Source organism: Nestor notabilis, unplaced genomic scaffold (assembly GCF_000696875.1).
Source record: "Nestor notabilis isolate BGI_N333 unplaced genomic scaffold, ASM69687v1 scaffold34383, whole genome shotgun sequence".
NCBI lineage: Eukaryota > Metazoa > Chordata > Aves > Psittaciformes > Psittacidae > Nestor > Nestor notabilis.
This window is the reverse complement of record NW_009923927.1, coordinates 1,143-24,554: the sequence shown is the minus strand read 5'-3', so window position 1 is coordinate 24,554 and position 23,412 is coordinate 1,143. Positions and strand designations below refer to the sequence as shown.

The window sequence follows — 23,412 nt, the reverse complement described above, 5'->3', positions numbered from 1 at the left end:
CATCCTGTTGAGCTTTTGGCTGCTAGGATTATTTGAAAGGTACATATATATTTTCCTGCAGACACAACAGTGTTCTGAGGAACACAACTGAATTTTAAAAAAGAAACTTATAACGTGGTCAGGAAAATCCTGAAGTTCTTTCTAAATGGACAATTATTCTGAATAACATCCAAAATAAATATAAAAAATGAGAAGTAGGAGAGAGGAGTTTGTGAAAATGGTCCTACCACAAGACAAAGGGGCAACTATGGAGTTTCTCAATTGCTCAGTCACTCTCTGTGCCACAAAAGGAAAACATAAAACTCAGAAAACCATTTTATACCCTATACGATGCAGTATAATTAAAATAGGAATGAAATTTTGGAAAAATTGGAACAGAGTAATGATGGCTAATTATGAAATTTAACAGACCCAGCAAAAATGCATTGAGCTGCTATCTGCTGACACTACACTAAGCAAGCATTCATTCCAATACCCAATAGGTCTTCATTTGGGTATACTACTCAAAACTGATGTATCATTAAACCTATTTTAGCTCTGGTCCACTCCAAGATGCATGACATAAACCTGCAGAGGCTCTGCAAAGGGAAGGGTACTAGCCAAAGTCCCACTGTATTCAGTAGTATGTACTGTTGGCGCAGGTAACTAAACACCACAGTACTCCAGGCTGCAAAACACTATTGGATTTCTCAGAGATCTTCCTGCTCATGGTTTCCCTGTTTTAGGTACTAACACTTCATTTAAAATACTAAAATGTTGCTAAATTCCTTCCCAATGTTACTTTTACACACCAGCAAAGGCATAAAGCCGGGACTACAATCACCCGCAACAGATGAACTGCCCACAGGTACATCCTACCAAGATGTGATCCACATAGCAAAAAGGTTTGAGGATTGCCAGTTTCAGAGATAAAAATATTTAGTTTTTAATTTTATTTCTTTTTTACCTTTACATTATACCTGTCAAGTTATTTAATCTGATCATATGATGCAAACTTCAAGAAGCAAGCCAGAGAGAAACTTAGTGTGGATCTTTTCAATAAAATATGTATCAATCCTAACCTATGGTAGAAAAAATGCAGCTAACAGGACCGAAGTATTGAGGATGGTTAACCTCCTTGCCTGCCTGAATTCTTCCTGGGTGTACTATTTTTGCGTTCCAGAAAACAGCATACCATGAAAAGATGCTAAAAACACTCAGAATAATGAGGTATCAACTTTTTTGAGCTTAAACTAGATTTTACTGGCAAAATTAAACTACAAATCGTTTGGCAAACACAGTAGCAGACAGCAAAACAAAGTATCTACCTATGCAAACACTGTACTGCCCACTGAAGAACGCTGTGCTCAGAGCCAGACTGATACCATGAGGTTCTGCTGGGCAAAGTAACTACTACAGAGTAAGTGGAAACTGAAGCAATGGGTTGTAATTCATGGTGACTATGATCTTTCTGCATTTTTGAGTAAAAAAAAAAGGCAACCTTAGGGCACTACCTATTCAATATTAATAGCATTTTACATCCATTGTGCAATGCAGCCTGTGATAAACCCCATTTTTTCATATACTGAGAAATGCAAATAAGTGTGACAGTGAGGCACAGAACTTGCCATGGTAGGAATACAACTACAGCCAAATCCAGTTCTTCATTACTTTCTTCCATGTCTTAGATTTGTCTTGCTGCCTAAAACGCAAAACCCACCAGCTATTCCTCCCCTTTTTAGGGCATGACTCAGATGAAACACCAGTTATCCCCTCCAGGTAAAAACCATAAAGATGAGATTGTGCCTTCTTTTGGCTTTGTGTCTTCACAGAAAACTGTGCATATACACTGCATTTGTTATGGTTGAGCTACCAAGAATTTCTTTATTATAGTAAGTAAATTTGCTTAAAAGAGAAGCAGATGACTCACAGTTGTGGAGTATGTTGGAGTTTCTTTGTATTTTGCTTCTCATTCTTTATTACAAGTACTATAAAAACTATTCCTAATTAGTCGCTCACACAGTCTTTACACTGAAATTCAAAGCCTTCTTGCCAGTGGCATTATAATCTTTGTTGAAGTGATTATAGGATGGAAGAAAGCTGAGACAACAGAAGGTGAAAGAGCAAATGGACCAGTTGCTCTCATGGATGTTATGATTTGAAGGCAAACATCCAGGGGTAAAAAGAAGATTAAAAAAATATAAGTTTAACTATTTCAAGAGAGTATTTCCAACTATTGCAGAATCTCACTATTCCAATACATACTGACCATATACTTGTCACCTGCATGTTTGGCAAAATTAATGAATATCAAAGAATTTGTGTGGGAAACTTTGTATTGCCACTGTGAAGTTGACTTCAGAGTGCTGTATGTGGATTTAGCCTAGACCAGTAAGGAATAACCTTGGGCTAGATTGCTATAAGGTATGAAAACTGATTAGGGGATGTCTGGTCTGCCCAGTTAAAATATAATTGGTTTTACATTGTTTAGTTTGGATCAATAGCAGTGTTTTGTAAGAAAAGGTTTAAGGCAAGTATACAAGATTAGGCTCAGATATAGTGACTCAAAAATAAAGCCACATGTGCAGACACATCTCTTATTCTCCTTGAATTGTGGAGGAACATTTCTTACCCTGCAGATTTCCCTGGTGTGAACCATGTGGAGCCAGGACTGGGAACCCAGAGAACAAAAGGTACAAAGAGTAAAGTTACAACACAGGCTGTAGCATCCCTGGGTCCTCACAGACAACACTTCTACCCTTGCAGGCTGCCTGTGTCAGCTCAATATCCATGTCACTAAATTCCTCACCCCTCATGAACACAGCAAGTTGTGTGTTTTATCAGTCATACAGTGAGCTCGTTCACTTCATCGTGTAACCCACGATCTGCAGGTGAGGGATAGCAAAGCTTATTTCTGAAGGTACGGCTTTCCCATGATGTACAGTCACTCACAGCAGCCTGGACCCCTTTTTGAAGCAGTTTTTCATTCAACTGCTGGAGACTACGGACTCACCATAAAAATTAGCAGCAGAAACAAACCTCAGTACATGTGTTAGGACGAGCACTGACTTACGGCCTTTCACCACTGATGTCATGAACATCTGCCCCACTCGACTGCACTTCACACAGCCGCTTTCCTGGGAGTCATCACTGTAATGTGGATTCTGACTTCTTTAATGTGAACATTCTCATCATCCTGTGTATTCGCTGCTGTCTAAAGAGAAGCAGTGTTTTTGAAACGTTTTTTTTTCCTCTTCAAAGGAAAAGCAGAAAGACAACAGGCAGCCATCAAGAGGAAGAAAAGGCAGCCCAGAAGGACAAGGAAAATAAAAATAGCAGCATCTCCCACCACATACTGTGAAGGGGAAGACACACAGCTCTTAGAGAGCCCAAATTTAAAAACAGTTACAGTAACATATATGCAACTTCTGCAGGGGACTAATACTTCGTCTATATGCAAAACTAAGTAACAGAATAAACAGCACATGTTATTTTACTGCCACAGATACTAGTTAGGAATTGTTGAAATAGGTTTCTCTTCCAGATCATTAAATATTAAAAGCAAGCAGAACTACTGCATTCTTCTACAGCCTGAGACGATGTTCAACAATAGAGCCTCATCTATAAGGAAAACCAAGAGCAGTAACACTTTCTTCAGTTTACATGCCTAATTCCCTGAAACGTGTAACACAACATCAAGAATTAGGTCTCTAAAGCCCTCGACAATTGAAAAATCTCCAGAAAATATCTTTTCTTTTTCTCCAAAAATAATCAAATATTGCTTTAAAATCCTGAACCACTGCAGAAGTACAATTAAACACTAGAGCTTCCTACAGCCAAACAAAAATCCTAAATGCTAATAAATAAAAATTTACTTAGTATGATATTTTAGAATTATGTAAAATTAGCATTTAAGTAAATATTTGCTTTGAAATGTAATTCTTTAGTGACAAAGCAAGTACCCTCTTCCCCTTTATTCACCTGTTAAAAACAGGCAAAGATGATTTTGTCACTAGAATTATGCTGTGTTTTTGTTAGAGAATCTTTTAGTGATAAAAAGCTAGTGAGCACACAGCTTGCTTTCAAATCACAGATTCATAGCATATGGCTGGCATGTAAAAGAATAGTTCTTATTTGTATTGCATATTTGACATCAAACCCATTAGTAAGCAGACATGAAACTGACCTAAATCTATAAAAAACCAACCCCACACCACACTGATTTAAAGTTGACATGTTATCTAAATGATGTCATTCAAACACGATTTTGCATAGAAGAGGCCCCTGGCAGGGGACACAGTGCAGTTTTACTACATGTGGAAACTAAGACTGTTGTTTGAAGGCCATACTTCCACTATACCAAGTGTTATTCCTGTGTGTCTGAACAGGACACATGAGGCTGAATCCCTCATTTCATGCATATTTCTACAAAGATTCTATTTTTCCAAAATCAGAATTGTTAATAACAAAATTCCAGAAAGCAGAGCTGTGGCAGGGTCAGGATAGATCATTTAATCTATCCCATCCCCAACCACAGGATGAGCATAACCCACTCCTGACAGAGGCTAGTCACATCTATTGTCTTTAAAAACTGTAATACAAAAGCTATGCAACTCTGCAAATAAGATCCAGGGTTCCACTATAACAACTGGAATAAATATTCTAGAGCCAATCTTAACTCCCTGTCTTACAATTTTAAACTTTCTTTCTTGTCATAGTCGCAGCTGAACAGAGCGTGTTTCCCCTTTGCCTCTGCACCTATCCCACAAGAAGTTACAGACCTGGTATATTCTCAGTTCCAATCCTCCTTTCTTCCTTCTCTGGACTGAAGAATAACATCACTGGCATAGGAACTGCATTGCAGTTGTTCAAAACATACATAGTCCTTTTCAAACATGTAGCCGAGGTAAATGACACAGATCCATTTCTCTTCAAGCACTGAATAAGCAAAGCCTAAATTTAAACTTGCAACAGGGGATCCCAATTTGTTCCCTGCACCAACTTATATCTGCAGCCTGTGTTGACATTATCCCTTTGGACCACAGGTAGGTGAGTAGGTAGAGAACATCAAGGACTATATATCTCCATTGGCACAAGCACAGGAAACCAGTTTTCAGCCCTCTGTGTACAGAAACTACGTGGGAAGGTTATGTGGGTGTGCAAGACCGTCCCTTAATCCCATTTGTCTCCCTGCTGGATGTGCAAGGTGGCTCAGGTCTTCCCAGGAAGTCCTGATCTTACCAATGACATTCATTTTCCACGCAGCTGCTTATCCTACTTCATGCCAGGAACACTGATTGCTTTTTCTTGGGGAAAAAAACAGACCCACGGATTTGAGTTCACTCCAACAACCGGTACCTGGCACTAAGCTTGCCAGCACTGCCCCAGGGAGAGTTATCCCCCAGCTGCCAAATCTGGTAGCAACAACAAAACCGTGCAGGGAAAAAGCGTTGATAGCAAGCTAGACACCAAATCACTGTCTCCACAGCCATGCCTGGGAACTGCTGTTTTGCCTTGTGTTCACAGAAGGACAGTTGTGTCATAGTTTAAGGTAAAAATTCATAACTTAATCTAAATTAGTCTGGATTGGTACACACATCCCAGGTGTTATGGAAAAAACACTGAAATGTACAAGTAAATCATAGGAAAATATAAGCTGATATTAGGATACAAAAATTAAAACCCAATATTCAAGAGATATTTCTGACTAAGGGAAAAATCAGTGCCATTTAGTAGAGTTTTGTAAAACCTCAATTCTTACAACCGATGTCAGAAAAAGATGAGTTCAAACTAGAAGAGGTGCATGGAAATGCCAGTAAGATGAGAGGGAACAGAAAAGCCATCCTACAAGAGGATCTTCTTTTATTTAGTTAAATGGCCACACTCTATAAATACACTAATAGGATGACACCATAGGAGGGAACTATTTAAAATACAAAGTTGTTACAAAGAACACTAGTTGAGGTATTATAAATGTTGAATAGGAACATGCCATCTTAACTGTTAAGGACATGTATCAAAAGTTTCTCCCCATTACAGACTAGGAATAATTTGAAGCTGAATACTTATATCCACATCTCACAAGCTTGGATCTAACAGATCTTTAGATAGCTTGAAAGCTACTGCAAAACTTTTCAGTGCTACAGCCACTACCTGTCCTCATGTTAAACATGATCTGTGATCCCTACAGTCACGTCAGAAGCAGCTTTAAGGCAGTTGGTAGAACTTCCAAGTTTGTTTTTAAATAGTATACCTACACTTTGACCAAATGGCTTCCAACATGAAATATGGCCATCCTACTGTCCTTTATGCATAAACTCCCTCACCTTCCAGTTCACAGTCTTCACCTACAAGTCAGTGTAGCAATTCCACTGCATCAGATGAATTTGCTTATTCCCACAGGCATTTATGAGAATTATAAAGAGGAGATGAACTAAAATAGCCTTTCACTGATTGTCAGCCTCCTCCTTTCCAGAATTCTTCAGCCAAGAAGGCAGCTCTACTTTTTCCACTGCACCTTGCAGAACATGCATATGGACAGATGATAATGCTCCCAAGGACTAGCTACTAAGATTTATTTTCCAAAATTCATGTTCCTATTCTTCTCTGACAACTTTAGCAAGATTCAGTACTTGAGAGTTAACTAGAAACAAACCTAAGGCTAGCAATGCAGAGAGAAGCTCTTACCCCTTCCTCGCCTGTGCTATTTCTCAAATCTGATCATATTTAGAAACTACTTAAAAAAAAAAAAAAAAAGTATTTTATAGCATGCTGGAAAAAATTACCCCCATTAACACACCACTCCTGCTAACCCTAACCCTATCCAACATACATCTGTTTGATATGTAGGTTTCAAACGAAAGATAGCACTGTCTAACAAAAAAAACCCAACCCACCACCACCATATAATCAGAGGTGATTCTCTCATGTAAGTGTTGACATAAAATTACAAATTGATTAGAAAAACAACAAGTATTTGTTCAATCTCCTGTGGAACTCCAGGTCAGAGACATACAACCATTTCACATTTGTTTCTAGCTTCAATCATAAAACAATCACACCTTCCAATGCTCCTGTTAAAGGAAAACTTTAAGTTTTGGAATACCTACTCTCTCCCAAAACATTTTAACTGAAGCTAAAGATCTTCAAAGAAAAAGTAGGCTTGTGCTATAAACTCATCACCACCCATATTGTTTTGCCCCTGAATTGAAAGACCATACATATTCAACAACTACACTGAGGACTTAACTTAAAAAGACATCACTTGGAATTTCATATATTAAGCCGATGGAAAACTAACAGTCACCCTTTCTACTGATGCTTGTCCTCTCCAGACACAGGCTGCTTGCAACAGTTGCACAGTTTAATTACACAGATGCACCATCCTGGCAGCACACAGACATGCTCTGTAGTGAGTTATAAGTCATCTGAACTGTCAGGCTAATACAGCGATGGTAGATGTGAATCCAACACAAGACCAGCAGTGCACACCCAAGGTGTAGGCATTGTTGGGAGCATATAGGCACATAAAAGCATAGGGGTTTTTTGCAGTTCACAGCTAAAGCAGCACTAAGTTTTGTCTAAGTCTACAAAGCTAATTGCCAGGGAGCATCCACACTGCCACAACCAAGGTTACTTACTGTAACCAGACTTTACATTAAGCCCAACATTTTTTCCACTGTAAACTGGGTTTATCTAGTGTTAACTATTTCAGAGTGAAAGAAAAATCACAGATGAGTATGAAACCTAACATAACATGGTGGTGTAAAAAATCACATCTCTGTTTTGAGACCTGTTAAGTCTGAGGTGATAACACAAATTCACTACAAAACTCAAGAAAGACTTCTTAAAGACAGATCAACTACAAAACTAAGATAAAACAATCTAAGAAACCCCTCTCATACCTGTTGCTCTACCATCTCACCAGTGAACTCCTGAGCAAACTGACTATGTATGCTTTAGTCCTAATCTTACTATATAAGTGATAAGAGTACAAAGCTTCCAGGTCCTTTAAAGAAAAGTTAACAATGTCAATATTGATTTCACCTCTGCTTGGCTCAGAACTACTTATAACCAGTTCTCTTGAGCTTCTAAACCTCAAGGAACTAGTGCAGACATCTAAATCACATTATATGGGTTCTGGACTTCAAAAAGCAGTCTTGCTCTAATAACAAAGCACGGCTTATTTAAGTAAATGAGTAACTGTTTCTGTTTGCAGGAAAGAATACATAGAAGTGAAACAGGATTTTTCTTTTTTTTTCTCCAATTGCTTTTTTCACATTATGAAATTTATTGTGTGTTTATCACATTCAAAAAGCATTGACCAGTGGGGTTTTTGGGTAATTGTTAGAATGCCAAAGTAAAGCTGGTATATTCGGAAGCTTAACTAGCACCTAAGAGAGATGACTGTAAATTTGAACAGCCATGTATTTGACACTTTAGACTTCCAATAGTTTTGTGGACACAACAGAATAATTTCAAAAGGTAAAAAGAAACTGAATGCTTTGGAAAGACCAGACAGTATCATGAATATATGAAATTTAAATTAAAAAGATTTTAAGGGTTTGATGATTAAATCCTTACCCCCATTTTCACATCTGTTTAAAATCTAATTTCAGTCTAAGCTTAAGTTTTTACATGTCATGATTGCCTACATGGGCAATTATGGAAAAAACAGGATGAAAACTGCTTTGGGATGAACGCTGAGAGATTCTTCACAAGGCATTGCAAGGCTGAAACAGGAGTGGGTTGGAGAGGAGACAGTAATTCAGTAATTCACATGGTCAGGTAAGGACCAAAACTAGAAGAAATAAATAAATAAATAAATGTAAAGTCAGTTGCATGAAAATGCCCCAACATTGAGCAAAAGACATGCAAGAAAAGCTGCAGTACCAGTGGAGAGTGGGTCTGATTAGGTTTTGATAGATGGGAGTAAACTGAAAACATTTCCCCACTGTGTAAGTGACATTATCCACAGTCTTTATTCAAATATATGGAACAAAATCTAATTAAGGGAGAAATTTGATAAAACTTTACAGAAAGCCCTTTACAGAGCCAGGTTTGAAACAAAAGGGACAGACGATTGCTTACTCTCTAAATTAAGACTGAAGTATACCAATAGTACTTTGCAGCAAGTAGTTATCTTTAAGAATGCGTGAAAAAGGACAATTTACTTTTTAAAAGGGTGTCCTCAAAATCCAACATACAGATAAAGTACTCTAACATCCTGCATTATCTTTTTGTTTTCAAAGCTTTTTGAGAAACACACACAAATAATTCAGATTTAGTCAATTTTATTTACAGTTTGTTTTTTTACATTTCAGAGCATTACACAATTACATATTCTCATTTTCTGACCTGCAAACAGATACCTTAAACGGAAATATTAAAAAAAAAAAAAAAAATGAAGTTAGATACATCCAAAAATGCAACAATTACACATCTGACAATTCACAAAGTGTAATTTACTAGGACGTATCCTAAGAATTTAGGAACAACCAGTCAGGAGAAAATCTGACCAATTTCAGCAATCAATTATTTACACATTCAAAACAAAGCCTCTCTTAATCTAAACCTCCAGGCAAATGGCCTGAAAGATTTCTTCAGGAAGAAAGACCAGAAGTTATGATTCACACCTATGCAGCATTAACAGCCCTTGATCCCAAATACTGAGTGACTTCTCAGCTTTGTCTTAGAGCTACAGGCATCCCTCTCAGCTTCTCAGACCCTGAAGTGTTATATTTGTGCCCCCATGTGCATAGAAAGGTTGAGTGTTTAAGTGGTCACTATGATAAAACCCCATTTAATCTGGTCTTTAAGTTACACGAATTCTTCTTCCTTGAAATTTCAGCAAGTCTTCTAACGCCATTTAAACTGGCCTGTGTGGACTGGGGCATGCGTGCCTAAGATGTTTAAGCATGCTTTGAACCAATTTGCACTGGCCAGACTAAATACATTAGAGACTTAAAATAATCTTTAAAGACCATTTAGACAAGGCTTACATTTCTACACTTCCCTGATGGGCCACCTAATTCAAACCAAAAAAAAAAAAAAAAAGTCACAGCTACTACTTTCATCCCTTGTGTTAACCTTTTGCCACACAGCAACTAGTCATATACTGGGTAGAAACTACTAAAAAATTCCCTGCAAATAAGCTGCCTTTCAGCTGAGGCTATGGCTCCTATGCATTGGGTGTTTGAGGAGGTTTTTTTTTCTTTAAAAAAAATTCTCACTTGAAAAATACTGAAGTTCTTACTTTAGGCTAATTCTGATTGCATGTTCAATTTGTTTAACTGTCAAGAAACCGCTACAAATGGAACAACTTTAGTATAAAAAGAGCAGTCAACCGAGTGCAACTTCTGACTTGGCAAGTCCTTCATGGTACTTCTCTAACTAGGCTATGAATTTTGTGGAGCCTCCAGATTTCTTGCCTACCTTACTTCCCATGTTTCACGTTTCAAACTGTGTCAGCAGGGCCCGAACTTCGGGAGTCAGCTGCTTAGCAGCTTTAGCTGCCTCTGTGACGGCCTTGCGGTAAAGACCCTTTCTCTTCTTATTAAAGCGCAACTGGAAGCTTTCTAAAAAGGGGGATAGTTGTGCAAGAGCAAGAAAAGATGTTGTTGTGGAGCCAAACCATGAGATACGAGCCTCCTGTCGAACTAAAAGGCCATTATCTTTCCGGCTCACAGTTATAGTAAGAATACGGGCTGGCCACCAAGGGAAGCCATAAATCTTGGCCCAAACAATGTCCCCTACACATACGGTCCTGCCATCTGGTGTGACACATTTAGAGACATTTTTGGAAAAGACTTCAGTTTTCAAGGAATTACTGAGCTTTTTCTCTTCCTTTGAAGAGGAGGAGGAGGAGGAGGAAGGTGCATGCATGCTGCCTGGAGGAAAATCAAAGCTTTCAGTAGAGCTACACTCAGAGTTGGTAGATTTCAAATCATCTGTGCTATCACTACTACAAACTGATGCACTGGAAGAGTCAGATTTCTTTTGATTAAGGGTCATGTAAACCGTTATATTGCTTTTGCTGCCTCTCTTGCCCAATGTCTGGTGTTCATCCTGATCAACAGTTACATGCACTTCACTTGTGTCCTGAACCTCACTGCTGGCCTCTTCAGGGCCTTCTGAGGGGCTCTGATTTTCTGAAGGGGCCTCACCTGCTGAGCGGGTGGAGGAGCAGCGAGACTGGGGCTTAGTTGCCATCTTGCCGCTCCGTATTTTCTCAAGTCCTGTCTTGAGAGAAGAGTCATTTTCTTCATTCCGATACCTTTGTGGCTTTAAACGCAATCGGGGTGGGAGGGAACCTGAGCTGGTGTTCTGAAGACGCCGTGTGAAGTGGACCTTTGAATGTGCATTTTTGGAAGAGGAGGTTGCACTCTGCTTCTTTTGTGCCTTTTCTTTGGCCATTTTCAAGACTTCCCGAGCTTTCGCATGATCCATGTTTTTGCTCTGGAGAACTTTTTTTGTATTTAACTGCGCTTTTGAAGTATTTGCTTGTGCGGAAACTTTAACTACTCTGCTTCTGCTGTGGGCAATATTTGAAACCTTGACCACAGCATTCCTTTTCTGGCTTTCGTTTTGGCTTTTTCCATCCACTTTATGGTCAGTCTTAAGTTTTTTATTCACAGTAGTCACACTCTCATTTCTTCGCTTTTTGTTATCCTCATATTTTGAAGAGTCACTTGCATTGCCACCTTTTTTTATTTCCTTTTTTTCTGCAACAACACTGTTTTTGCACTTGTCACACAAGACCTGCCGGGGTCGTAGTTTGATAGCATTCATGATAGAAGTGGGTTCCTCCCTATACATTTTACGCTTGGGCCGCTTAATTTTCCGGGGCGGAGGCTGAGGTATTGACTGGTTATATGTGTCCCTGATAAACAAAGGAGGAGGATATGGCGCTCCCTCATGAAAGAGAGGAGGTGGTTTAGAAGTCCATAGGCTTTTAGCTATGCTAGGTTCTGATGGCTGTGTGAGAGAAGAGTCATCAGGGACTGCAGCATTAGATTCACACTTCACCTGGGCCTCGTCTTGGAATGGTTTACTTTGGAGCTGCATGGCTTCAGGTTTATCCTTGTATTCCCTTTTAGGAAATATGGTCACAGGGATTCCATGGGGTCCAAACCTTAAAGAGAAGAAAAAAAAAAAAAAAAATTAAAGATTTTGAGGGATTGTTTTGCTTCATTTATTAAAAAGCATTTGAAAACCTGTCCACATTATGTAGACACGAAAGACACAAGTCCCAGGAAAGCTAAAGCTTCATATCCAGCCTTACAGTAAGCTTTGAAAAAGCAGGACACCAAAACCAAGTCAGTAGAGAACATGAAGTACACAACTTCACTTAGTTTCTCTTGCATCAACAAGATGCCCTGAAAATGTAATAAAAAAATACCACCTAGACAGCAGTAAAAGAATTAACTTTGTACTTTTAGAAAATGCTTATAAGTATACAAACTACACACTCATCCCATCAACTCCAAATCTACATAAGATTAACTTCCATACTAAGTCAGCTTGTACGAAGAAAGCATCTTCAGTAACTTTTAAAAAATTATGCCATTTTTAGCAAAGCACAACAGGTCAAATATGTTTCAGATTTAATTGAGGCAAATATGGACTACATAAATGCTTGCATTGAACAGGGAGTGCCATCATTCTTCATCCACAAATGATAAGCACTTCACCACCTGATGCAATACAGTCACAAACTGGCTAGCCTATTAGTGTAGGTTTCCTCCAGCAAAACTACCCTTCTTCCAACAGAGCAGAAACCGCTCATCCCTGATTTATGAGCAAACAACATTTAAAGCCTTTGTCTATTTTTCTCCAGACAGCTCTAGATCTCTGCTGCCCCATTTGACCCACACAGGACTTCTCACTCTGATCAGAATGAAAAACCCCAGCATGACTTGGGCATTAGCTCATCAGCTTTCCTGTAGGAACAGCAATAGCCTGGTGCCTAACATGTAACCAATACATTCTGCAAAGGGTTGTGCTAAGGGAAACATTTTATCCCTTTGCAAGGTGCCTTCTCTGGTGAGGAAATCAAATGATAAATACATTCATTTTACAACAAGGTATCTTTTAATCCCCAACACAAGGTAGGAGGCATTATAAAAGCTTTAACCTTCCTTCTGTTCCACTCCACAACGAACTGAGGTACCAGCCTTGCACAGAGCTCTCACTAGGCTGTTCACTGCTCTTGAGCTCTGCCCGACTCCAGCTCCCATACACACACTAGGGTTTAGCTTAGATTAGTTGGTATTTTAATAGTTTGACCTTACTGCAGTAACAACATGATAGACCAGATTGCAATTCAAATGCCAAATCATCCATTTTGATCACTAAACAAACACCATTATATTTATCCCACCCCCCCGACAGGAGAATGAAGTAATTATCCAAGATTTGCCCTCAGGTTAATGCTAGTTCATGTTGCTCTGCAGCTCCTCAAGTGCAACATCCTTTTAGCTGACTGAAGTTTATTTACAATCTATGGTTGCCTCTCAACTGAAGATAAATGCTGAACACTGGTTTATTTTCCATTCACACTCCAGCAAGAAACATGCAGTTTCTACAAGTGCTTACATGTTGGGTTTATATCTTCAAAAGTGGTTTTGAAAAAAAATTGTCATCATATGTGTTAGATGATTTTTTACACTGTCACCAACAAAAGCCATCACTTGTTTGTCCTTCTGCTTATCTGTTAAGCCTCTTTTTACACTTAAAAATCGCAATTGAAGCAAACAACCCATCCAAAATTAAATTATCTATCCAGCTTGCTTTTCATTACAAAATGAGAACAGAAGAATGTAGGCAACCTAAGCAAGAGTCAACCAAACAATTTAGTTGTCATAAAAAAAGGGAAGTTGAACATGTGACAGTTTAGTATCAACACAGGCACTGTTGTTACCCTGTACCTAAGTACTATTACATTCATACCACTGTACTCTGGAGACAAGAGGCAGGAGCCCAAGTGGGCAGTTAGAGCAGTCCCATCCCTACCCATGGGTTGCTAGTGAGTGCTCTTTACCACAAAATACCTCACCATCCCACAAAAGTTAATTTCTGAGGTTTGTACCCACCCCAGTTGAATTCCACATGCCCCTCTAGAAATGAGCAGGCTAAATGCAGCCTACTGAACTAGTGAAAGCTACAACAAATTACAAACATTTAACAGCTGATCCAGGCTTTTCTCCAGCCTACAGTCTGGCATTAAACCACAAGGGACTCACTCATAAGCAAGTTTTAAGTTCCCTGAAGTCCAAAAAGTCCAACAAGTGCAAAGAAGTTGCTTTTGCACAATTTTCCTTCTGCTAGGGATTATTAGTAAGTTACTCAATTCCAAGTAGGGCTTTAAAAGAAACTATCAGCTGATCATTAACAGTATCTTCAGTATTACTTGCACCAAGAACCTCAGCTTCTTTAAGAGCAATAAGATCCAGATCCCATCTTTGACCACCTCATAAAGGTAACAGGATTTGGGGAAAAGTCAATTTACTTTAAGAGTTAAGAACAAGACAGAGCAAGACCTCTATGTGCACATTCCAATCCTAAAAACCTCAAAAGTAGAACAAGACACAGTGTTGATATCAAATGGGCAAAACCCATGCAGAACACTTACAACTCTTTCACTGTCTCAGGAACTGTACTTCCTAGCCCCTGACAAGACATTCCCATAGTCCAATGCACAAGCCTTCCTTCGAGGAACGATTTATGCTGACTCCACATTAGGAAATCAAGCAGTGACCAGGTGTCCTGGGTTCAGCTACAGCAGTCATTTTGTCTCCTTCTTAGTAGCTGGTGCAGTGCTGTGTTTTTGACTTTCAGTCTGGGAACAACGCTGATAACACCGATGTTTTTAGTTGTTGCTCAGTAATGTTTACTCTGACCAAGGACTTTCTCAGTCTCATGCTTTGCCAGAGAGGAGGGGAAGCCAGGAGGAAGCAGAGGCAGGACACCTGACCCAAACTGGCCAAAGGGGTATTCCATACCACAGCACGTCATGCCCAGTATAGAAACTGGGGGGAGTTACCCGGAAGGCCAGATCGCTGCTCGGGTCGGGCTGGGTATCGGTCGGCGGGTGGTGAGCGGTTGTGTCCTTTTCCCTTGTTATTCCTCTTATCATTATTACTGGTAGCAGTAGTGGTTTGTATTATACCTTAGTTACTGGAGAGCTGTTATCTCAACTCGTGGGAGTTACATTCCTTCGATTCTCCTCCCCATCCCTCCGGGAGCGGGGGGAGGAAGGAAAAGGGGGGGAGTGAGCGAGCGGCTGCGTGGTTCCAAGTTGCCGGCTGGGCTTGAACCACGACACCAGGGAAGAAGTGGATGAAAAGGACTATAAAGAGGTTCTCCAGAAGGATCCCATTTCGCTACTTCATCTCTTTTTCTAGATTGTCTTTCTACTGCCTCACAAGCAACGCCAGTACAATTAATACTTCAAATGCACAAAAAAGCCTGATGGAAAGCCCTGTATGACTGATAGCATGAAGGCACTGAAGATTAATACTGCACCTTAATCCTTTCCTTCAAGCATCTGCATTACACGCAGGCCAAACAGCTGAAGAACAGGACAGATGAAGTGGAAATTTTATCTAAGCAGCAAACCTGCTTTAGCGAGATACAAAACCAGTACAGACTGAATCTCTGAAGCCAGAGTCTGGCTTACAAAAGGTACCATTCTAAGAAACAAACTAGAACCTCCCACCCCTGTCTTCCTAAAAATTAAGGTATTGTAGAATTAGAGAACATTCACAGATATTGCGTGAGAGCAAACTATAACTGCTGTGTCAATACATAAAGACATGACTAGTCAAGACACAGTCCACCTGAAGTAGAAGATACATTTGACAAGCCAAGAGACTGAGTATACTTCCAGCAGCTGAGCTTATGATGTTTTCTCTTTGGCCTCATCCCATAGTAGGTTGTGTTCATAAACATTCAGGTTTTAGATGATCTTTGTTTCCTCCTTGATGAGTGAAGATCTCCAGCTACGCAACTTGGAAGAATGTGAAAGATATGAAAATTAAGAAAAGAGAAGAACAGCAGAGAACCTTAAGAATGAAACAGGAGAGAATGAAGATAAGGAACAAGGTAAGAGAGTGAAGGCAAAACAAAGAATGGCCTATTTTTCTTAAAAGCAGCAGCAGAATGAAGATGTGATCTTAACAAACCTACCCAAGACAAGGCATGAAACAGCATCTAATTAATTCAACAGCAAACACAAGTGTTTATTGCATATATTAGAATTTCAGGCCCTACTTTCATACACCTAGTTGGTGGACCTTGAAGACAAATGCTTTTCATACAATCACAGTAATTTTTGTTACACCATAGGAATGCCACACATTTGTATGTTAGACACAGAAGCTGTGAAATTCGGTCCATCTACAACAACAGACATGAAGTTGGACTAAAAGGCTACCATATAAAAAAAGGTTAAAAAATCCAAGCAATGTAACTCAGTTTATCAGACCATTTACCGATCCACACTGGTCAATGACTGACCAATGACTGGCAGTAGAAAATCACTTCTTAAAAAGAAACCACCAATGAGACTACCTACATATTTCTTGTGTCACACGCTACATGTTTAAGTACTGTTAGGAATTGCCTTGTCTTTATTCTAACAACAAACTAAGTATTTTTTTAAATATACTGATCCCAAGTATCACCTGTCTCAACAATAATACTCTTCTCCTCCAGAAAACACTATCCTTGGAAAGACATACTCCAATTACTGTTTGCTTGGAAAAAACAAATCCATTTATGCATAAGTTTCAACTGTCCTTTGTACAGCCCACTCATGTTATACAGTTCTACCTCAGACTAGCTCTTGAAGGAATAGAAGGATTCATTGACAGGGGATCTAATTGAAGTGTTAGGAAAAGCAAAGTAAGAAATAGGTATTTCAACCTAATTTAAGGCAGTTCGGGAAAGCGGAGCACAGCTGCTTCACACCTATTCAAAATCAGAACCAGTTTTCCATGCTGTCAGCTTCCTCTCCGATAAAGGTATATCCTAGCTCTTTTTTGCTTTGAAAAGCACCTCTAAAAGACAAGACGATCGAGACCCATTGTAAGAAACTTATCTCCAAGAAGTTTTACCAGTAACCAGTGCAATCAGTAGGATCTAATTATATTTCTGCTATACATATCACTTCAATCTACATATGCATTAAAGACATAAATAGCAACAGGAATATCAGGAGCTATATTTAAATGAAAGACTAATGAGGTAGACAAGATCAAGTCAGGCAGGCCAGTGATCTTTACACTGAAAAGAGCTATCAATTGACTAGGGTATGCAGAGACAGAAACATGATTAAAAGTCAGGTTTAGTTCCACAGTTTGTCAACTGCAAATTAATGAACAGGTAGCCATGGCATCTTTTGTAACTATGTATAGCTAGTTTGGGTATCAAACCTAGAAGCCTGTCACTTAAAGCTGCACAGATCTGTATTGCAGATCTGCATTACGGATATGTAAACTTAACTACTTCAAGCAAAGTAAAAACACTTTTTTCAAATCTGAGTTGTATAGCAGAATTACTGCAATGAATACATATTACTATTCCATTTGCATGCAAAACAATCCTGTTAAAGAGTATTTTTAAAAAAAATAAACATGAGATAAGGAACAAATATCATTTAAATTCATAACTGTATGCAAATAAACATCTAAAAAATACATCCTGGGGCAAAGTGTTTTTACATTACTATGTAAAGTCTTAAGCTCTCATCTTTAGCCTCCAATGCCTAACTTTTACTTCTCTATTAAAAGAAACAAGAAGGAAAAAGCACTTAGTTCTGCCAAGAAGAGGACCCACTGAACTGGTACAGGACTATTCCACTGCGAACACACTGAATTAACATCAACAAAGCACAGTAACTTCCAGTGTTGTGATGAGTATTAAATCAAGTCTGTTGTAAATAACCGTGTTCAAAGCTCATCTTCACTAAATCAGACTATAGCAATCTCTCATACTCAGTATCATCCTTAGTGTTTTGCAAAAGCCAAGACATGCAACAACTGAAACAACTTTTATTGCATGGATAAAAGTTCAAAGACACTGAATGCTGGAAGCATAACAATATGCTGAAATAATGTAGAGCTAAGTATATATATATTTCATGCATGTATCTAAACTAAGGGTTTAAATTATAATATTCAGTGTAATATACAATTAGAGCATAGCTATTTGAACAAAATATCTCCAAACTTTTCAAAATAACCTGCATTCAACACACAGATTATGCAATAACCTATTTTTAATATACAATTTACATGGTGTGATAAAGTATGATATAGAATACATGGCTTGGTGGCAGGCACCTTACTAAAGAAAGCATACAGAAGCCAAACTATCAACTCAATAGTTTACTCACCTCCCAAGCAATGTAACACAAAGCTAAATAGACTAGAAAATGCATATTTCACAGAGCTCTAAAAGCATGGCAAAGGATTGCAGTGTGAGAGACTCTTGGGAAATACGACATGATCAAGAATAGATATTGCCTCACCATCTCAATCTCTCAGCACCAAGAAAAATTTGCTTTAAGATACAATAAACCAAATTAAGTAACACGACAATCCACATCTAAGCAAACTAGTAGAACACTTACTCAAAGATCTTACTAATCACTATTAAGCTTAGTGTTTTTCAGGCAGGTACACTTGCCTGAAATCCAAGCTTGTTTCTGGCACACTTTCAAGCCAGAGGAAAGACAAGAGCAGGGTATGCGTAGAATTGAGTTTGACAGAGCATCTCAGGAAAGCTGGTTAGAAGTACCCAAGGCAGCAGCTGATTTTAGTAATTCCTAACCACCATCATCTGTGTCTCCTACTGCAACCACTAAACAAGTGGAAACCAACTAGTGGATACAAAACAATATGAAAGTTACAAAGGCTGTATTAGCTTACAGTACACCTCTCCACAAAGTTAGAAGCCCTTCGAAAGGCTTCAACTTCCAGGAAACCAAACCACAGAAGTCCACATAGTCAGGATGCTGATGCAGACCTTGAAGAATTATCCACTGTAGAGGCAGAAGAATCTCTACAGATTGATAAACCTGAGGAGTACGAAAATAACCACTGCTTTTCTGCCCCAAAGGGGGAAGCTGCCCCTCACCTTTTCACTGGAAGGTTTTCTGTAACTTGGAGTTCTATCAAGGATATAAAAGCAAACTTTAAAAGATAGAATACTTTAAGTTTAGGCTTCCCACTAACTATTACAATTTTACTGGCATGCTTATGAAGCTGAAAGTCTGTTAAAACTGAAATTATCTTTTAATTCTTACATCTGTTAGAATTACTAGTTTAATGTGTCAGTTGCATTTTAAAGTAGGTATTTTGCTAATATATTTGGAAGCATTACACAACTGCAAAACTTTATGATTGAAGCTGAATATATACTTCAAGATCATCCACATACCGGTCAGAACAAAGACACCTGGAAGAGAATGGTATCATTTATTGACGGATGAACTATAAGCCAATTCAGTGTCAAGATGGATAAGATTCACCAGTATAAAGAAAAAAAAATAACTAACCATACCAAAAATTTCACCTCCACCCCGTCTCTCAACATTTCAAAAGTCAAGCCAAGCAACTCTTCAAAAGCATTGGCAACCCATGCAGTTTGAGTACAGAAAAGCATACTAGAGGAGGACAGTTTAACCATTATCTTTTCCATCACAGTCCAACAAAGAACAGTGGTAGACTACATCTACTTTAGGAAAGTTTGAGCCATAATCCACAGATGCTTTATTTACCAGCAAAATCAGGACTTACTGGTTTGAGAAAGGGAAAAGTCACGCTGCTTGTACTGGCAGAAGCAGACAGGCAAGTGTTTTCAGTATCAGCAGCAGCCTGAACATACATTATACCTATACTGGCAAAATCCTAAAAGCCAATGCAGTTTTGTTAGCCATCGTCACTTTCCAAATGGAAAATTGGAAATGTTTCTTCAAAGGGCTTAGTCATTTGATAAGTGACCACAAATAACACTTAATAAAATTTTGGATGTAGACAGACACACAAGAAAAGCCATTTTCATACAGAAGCTGAAATATTACAAAAACATTGAAAAATTTAGGTTGAAAGCAACAGCACAAGGTCTTCTGATCCAGCCTTGTCCTCTAAACGAGATTAAATTTGACACTATACCATTCAGTACAGCCTCTGTCAGTCACAAGCAAGATACACACAATTTAAGCACACACACACATCTCTCCTGTGCTTTCAGTGTTCTGGGATAAAAGCAAATATCAAAGAAGGGTTATGGATATTCCTTAAATGCTAGAATTTCATCAAGCTTCTTTACACTTCTGAGAAGCAACAAGAGAACAGGTGATGAACTGGAAGAACACCTTGCAAACTGAGTGTAAGTTCAAAACAACCAAAAAACTCCATGGTCCACAACCCTACGACTTTTTTTTTTTACTGTTGAGAACATATATCATAGAACATTAGTACTTCTATAGAACTTAAACCTTCCACAGTCAAATTCAACCAAATGTTGTCCTATTTATTAAATGAAGTTATTACTAAAAGAGATCTTAAGAGCAAGGAGAAAGGTGCCACATTTTTTTTCAACTAAGACTTCTGCAGTTACCTTCCTGCATCAACTCAGGAGTACTATTTTTCCCCCTCCAACCTTTCTTGACATACACAGTTACAACACACCATGTGGAGTTTATACCAATAAAATGGGAGCATTCGTAGACCTCAAGTTTCAAGCAGCACTAAATATAAATTGTTTTTAAAGTCTAACAGATGTTCTGCAGATTGAGACAACACGAAGTAGGGAATGGATGCAATGGTTCATTATTTACCCTTATTCTTCTGCAGTAGAAAGTTCCATGAATAAATGGAGAAAAGTATAGAATTCAAGAGCTGCCAAGAAAGAATGCTGTAATTGAGAACTGCTATTAGGATTGTAAGAATTTGAAGCTCTCTGCAAGTTTATTTTCATCATATAGTTCATGTGTACCTTGCTGCAGGAAGTCCATCCTTATCTTCCACAACCAAACCCCAATTAGGATATCATTTCAAACACCTGTCTACTAGCAATACACTGGGCATCTTCTGGATATCTAAGGCTTTTAGGTCACAAAACAACTTTTTGCTCTCCCTTTCCCCCTCAAGAGCTATTATGATGACACACAAGTCAGGAGGGAAATAGCTTAGAGAAAAAGGCAACTGGAAGACACACGCGTCTATCACATTTAGGACTAGAAGGTAAATTTTAGTGAAATGAGCCCAAGTCCTTACTGCTGGCAAAACAGCAGAATATAAATTTAATCCTCCTCCTTCCCTTAATCTTTGGGAAGGGAAAGGAGAAAAAAAAAAATAAGAAATATTTGCAGAAATAATTATCCTAGAAGAGCAAACTAAACCCAGGACTTCTTAATCCTACATTTTCAGGTTTACAAATGCTATGCTCATCAGTTACTTCCTTACTGTTTACTTCCTCCAGGTGCAAAGCAAGATTTACACTAATTCTGAGCCAGCAGGTGGCATTAACATCTCATATACCCTAAGCAGTGTTACTCATGCTGGAGACAGGCAGGCTTACCAGCTCCATTTAAGCCCTAAACCTAAGGAGTAATTTTCAATGGCAGTTTGTACAATGGAATGGGAAGTTTACTACATGCATGAAGCATTCCATTATCCACTCTAACAACGTAAGACAGGATTACCTTCTCCTGCCTGCCTGATGGTTGACTGCAATTCCTGTCTCTCCCATCAGCATGACTCCATCAGGTATACACTGCAGAACTCACATCAGAACCTTACCCTAGCACGCAATAAAGCACTTAAAAGGTAATGAAAACAGCAGTAATAAAGTTTAACAGTAGGATCACTTTTTTTATTTGTGCAATAAGCCTTCAGAACAACAAAAGTGGAAATATGTCCCTCTAAATTATGATTTACTGTGTAAGAAATGGATTTGGGACTCAGCAGATGTGGGTTCCTTTCAGGTTTTCTGCTGATTTTCAGAACTTCCTGTGCAGTTGCTGAAATGTACACAAAACTGCCATTAGTACAGGCAGATAAAATAGTTCCTTACCTCAAATAACTGTAGGACTAAAGTCCACTAAACACCAAGGTGCTTGTGTTCTTGCGTTATAAATTCCTAAATGAACATCCTATTTACAGGGTATAGGAGAGGAAAACAAAACCAGACCTTTAATGCAAACACCACCGACTTCATGTCAAGGTCCACAAGAATAAAATGCAAAGTCAGTGCATCATTTCAATAATGGAAACAATTAAGGAAAAAAACAAAACCCAGAAATATATGGGGATGTTCTTGCTTTTCTTTCACCCTGAAGTACAAGTAATGCACGACAAGACTTGAGAAAGCTAGAGAGAGTCCAGTGGACAGGTTTTAAAACAGTCATTAAAACTTAGTACTGTATGGAAGTAGCACCTTCACTGCCCTGGATGGGAAAGCAGAAATTAAGATCCAAAAAGGACTAGGAATTATTTTCTTCCCAGTATACAATGAAAACAGTATTAGTACGTGCAGTGAACACATCAGCCACTTTCTGAAGCTACTGAGTGAGTAAATTCTATGTTTCACTTTTACTTAATAAGAACTGGCAGTTTTAAGATATAAACTCTTCTAATGCAAAAGGGCTCAGTAAGATTATTCCCATGCATTTGAGTGAGCTAGTGGAGACAGCTTTCTTTTTTGGTCCAGTGAAAAAACTTAGTTATAAGAATTCCAGGGCCTGCCACAGAAGGAAGTTCATGACAAATGTGAATGTTCTACAAGTCCACATGCTGCTACATAAAAAAGTTAAGAAAGAAAAGCTGATACCTAAACAGCACTACAACTCGGTCACTTACCACCCAAGTCATAAAGTCTAGAATAAATTTTATATCTTGGGTACCCATTTAAATCTTGGGATCACCTGTTTTCTGATAGTGTTTCACATTTCTTGGAGATAGCAAGTTCTTGGTTTATTTCTAGAGTTTGCTTACGACTGCATTTCCTGGTCTGGGACACCTGAATAGAGACTCCTATTTCTCTACATATATTTACCTACCACCAGGCAAATATTATGGACCCTATGTCTTGAAATCCAATTCTTCTTGTCCAGGCACTCGAAGAGCTTGGCTTTTAGGATTTAAATTTCACCTTTGGGATTCTATGATTCTCATGCCACAAGAACCTCTGAAAGAAGTCACAGATCATATGAATGGAAAGAAGTGGTTCCACTGCAAAGGAAAATCTGGGAGTAACAGCACAAGCCTTCATGTATCACTCTTGCACCGTTGTTACTGTGAAGACTTGCCCCAGGGCCTGTGCTTCAGAACAGGGGCATTGAGATGCATGCTTCCACTGAAGCTACAATGCAAAAGCCTACAGCTTGCCTGTTACACATGACCTTCACTGCAAAGGGCTGCAGGA

At 38.7% G+C, this 23,412-nt stretch overlaps 1 protein-coding gene across 1 annotated transcript; it reads right to left on the bottom strand.

Moving 5' to 3' along the window:
* Nucleotides 1–9,524: 9,524 nt before the first annotated feature.
* On the bottom strand, nucleotides 9,525–19,024 carry PWWP2A (PWWP domain containing 2A; the record flags this gene model as incomplete). Its single annotated transcript, XM_010012398.1, has 2 exons — nucleotides 9,525–12,112; nucleotides 18,912–19,024. Coding segments are annotated over 2 exons (1,797 nt in total), but the record flags the coding sequence as incomplete, so codon positions are not given.
* Nucleotides 19,025–23,412: the final 4,388 nt, after the last annotated feature.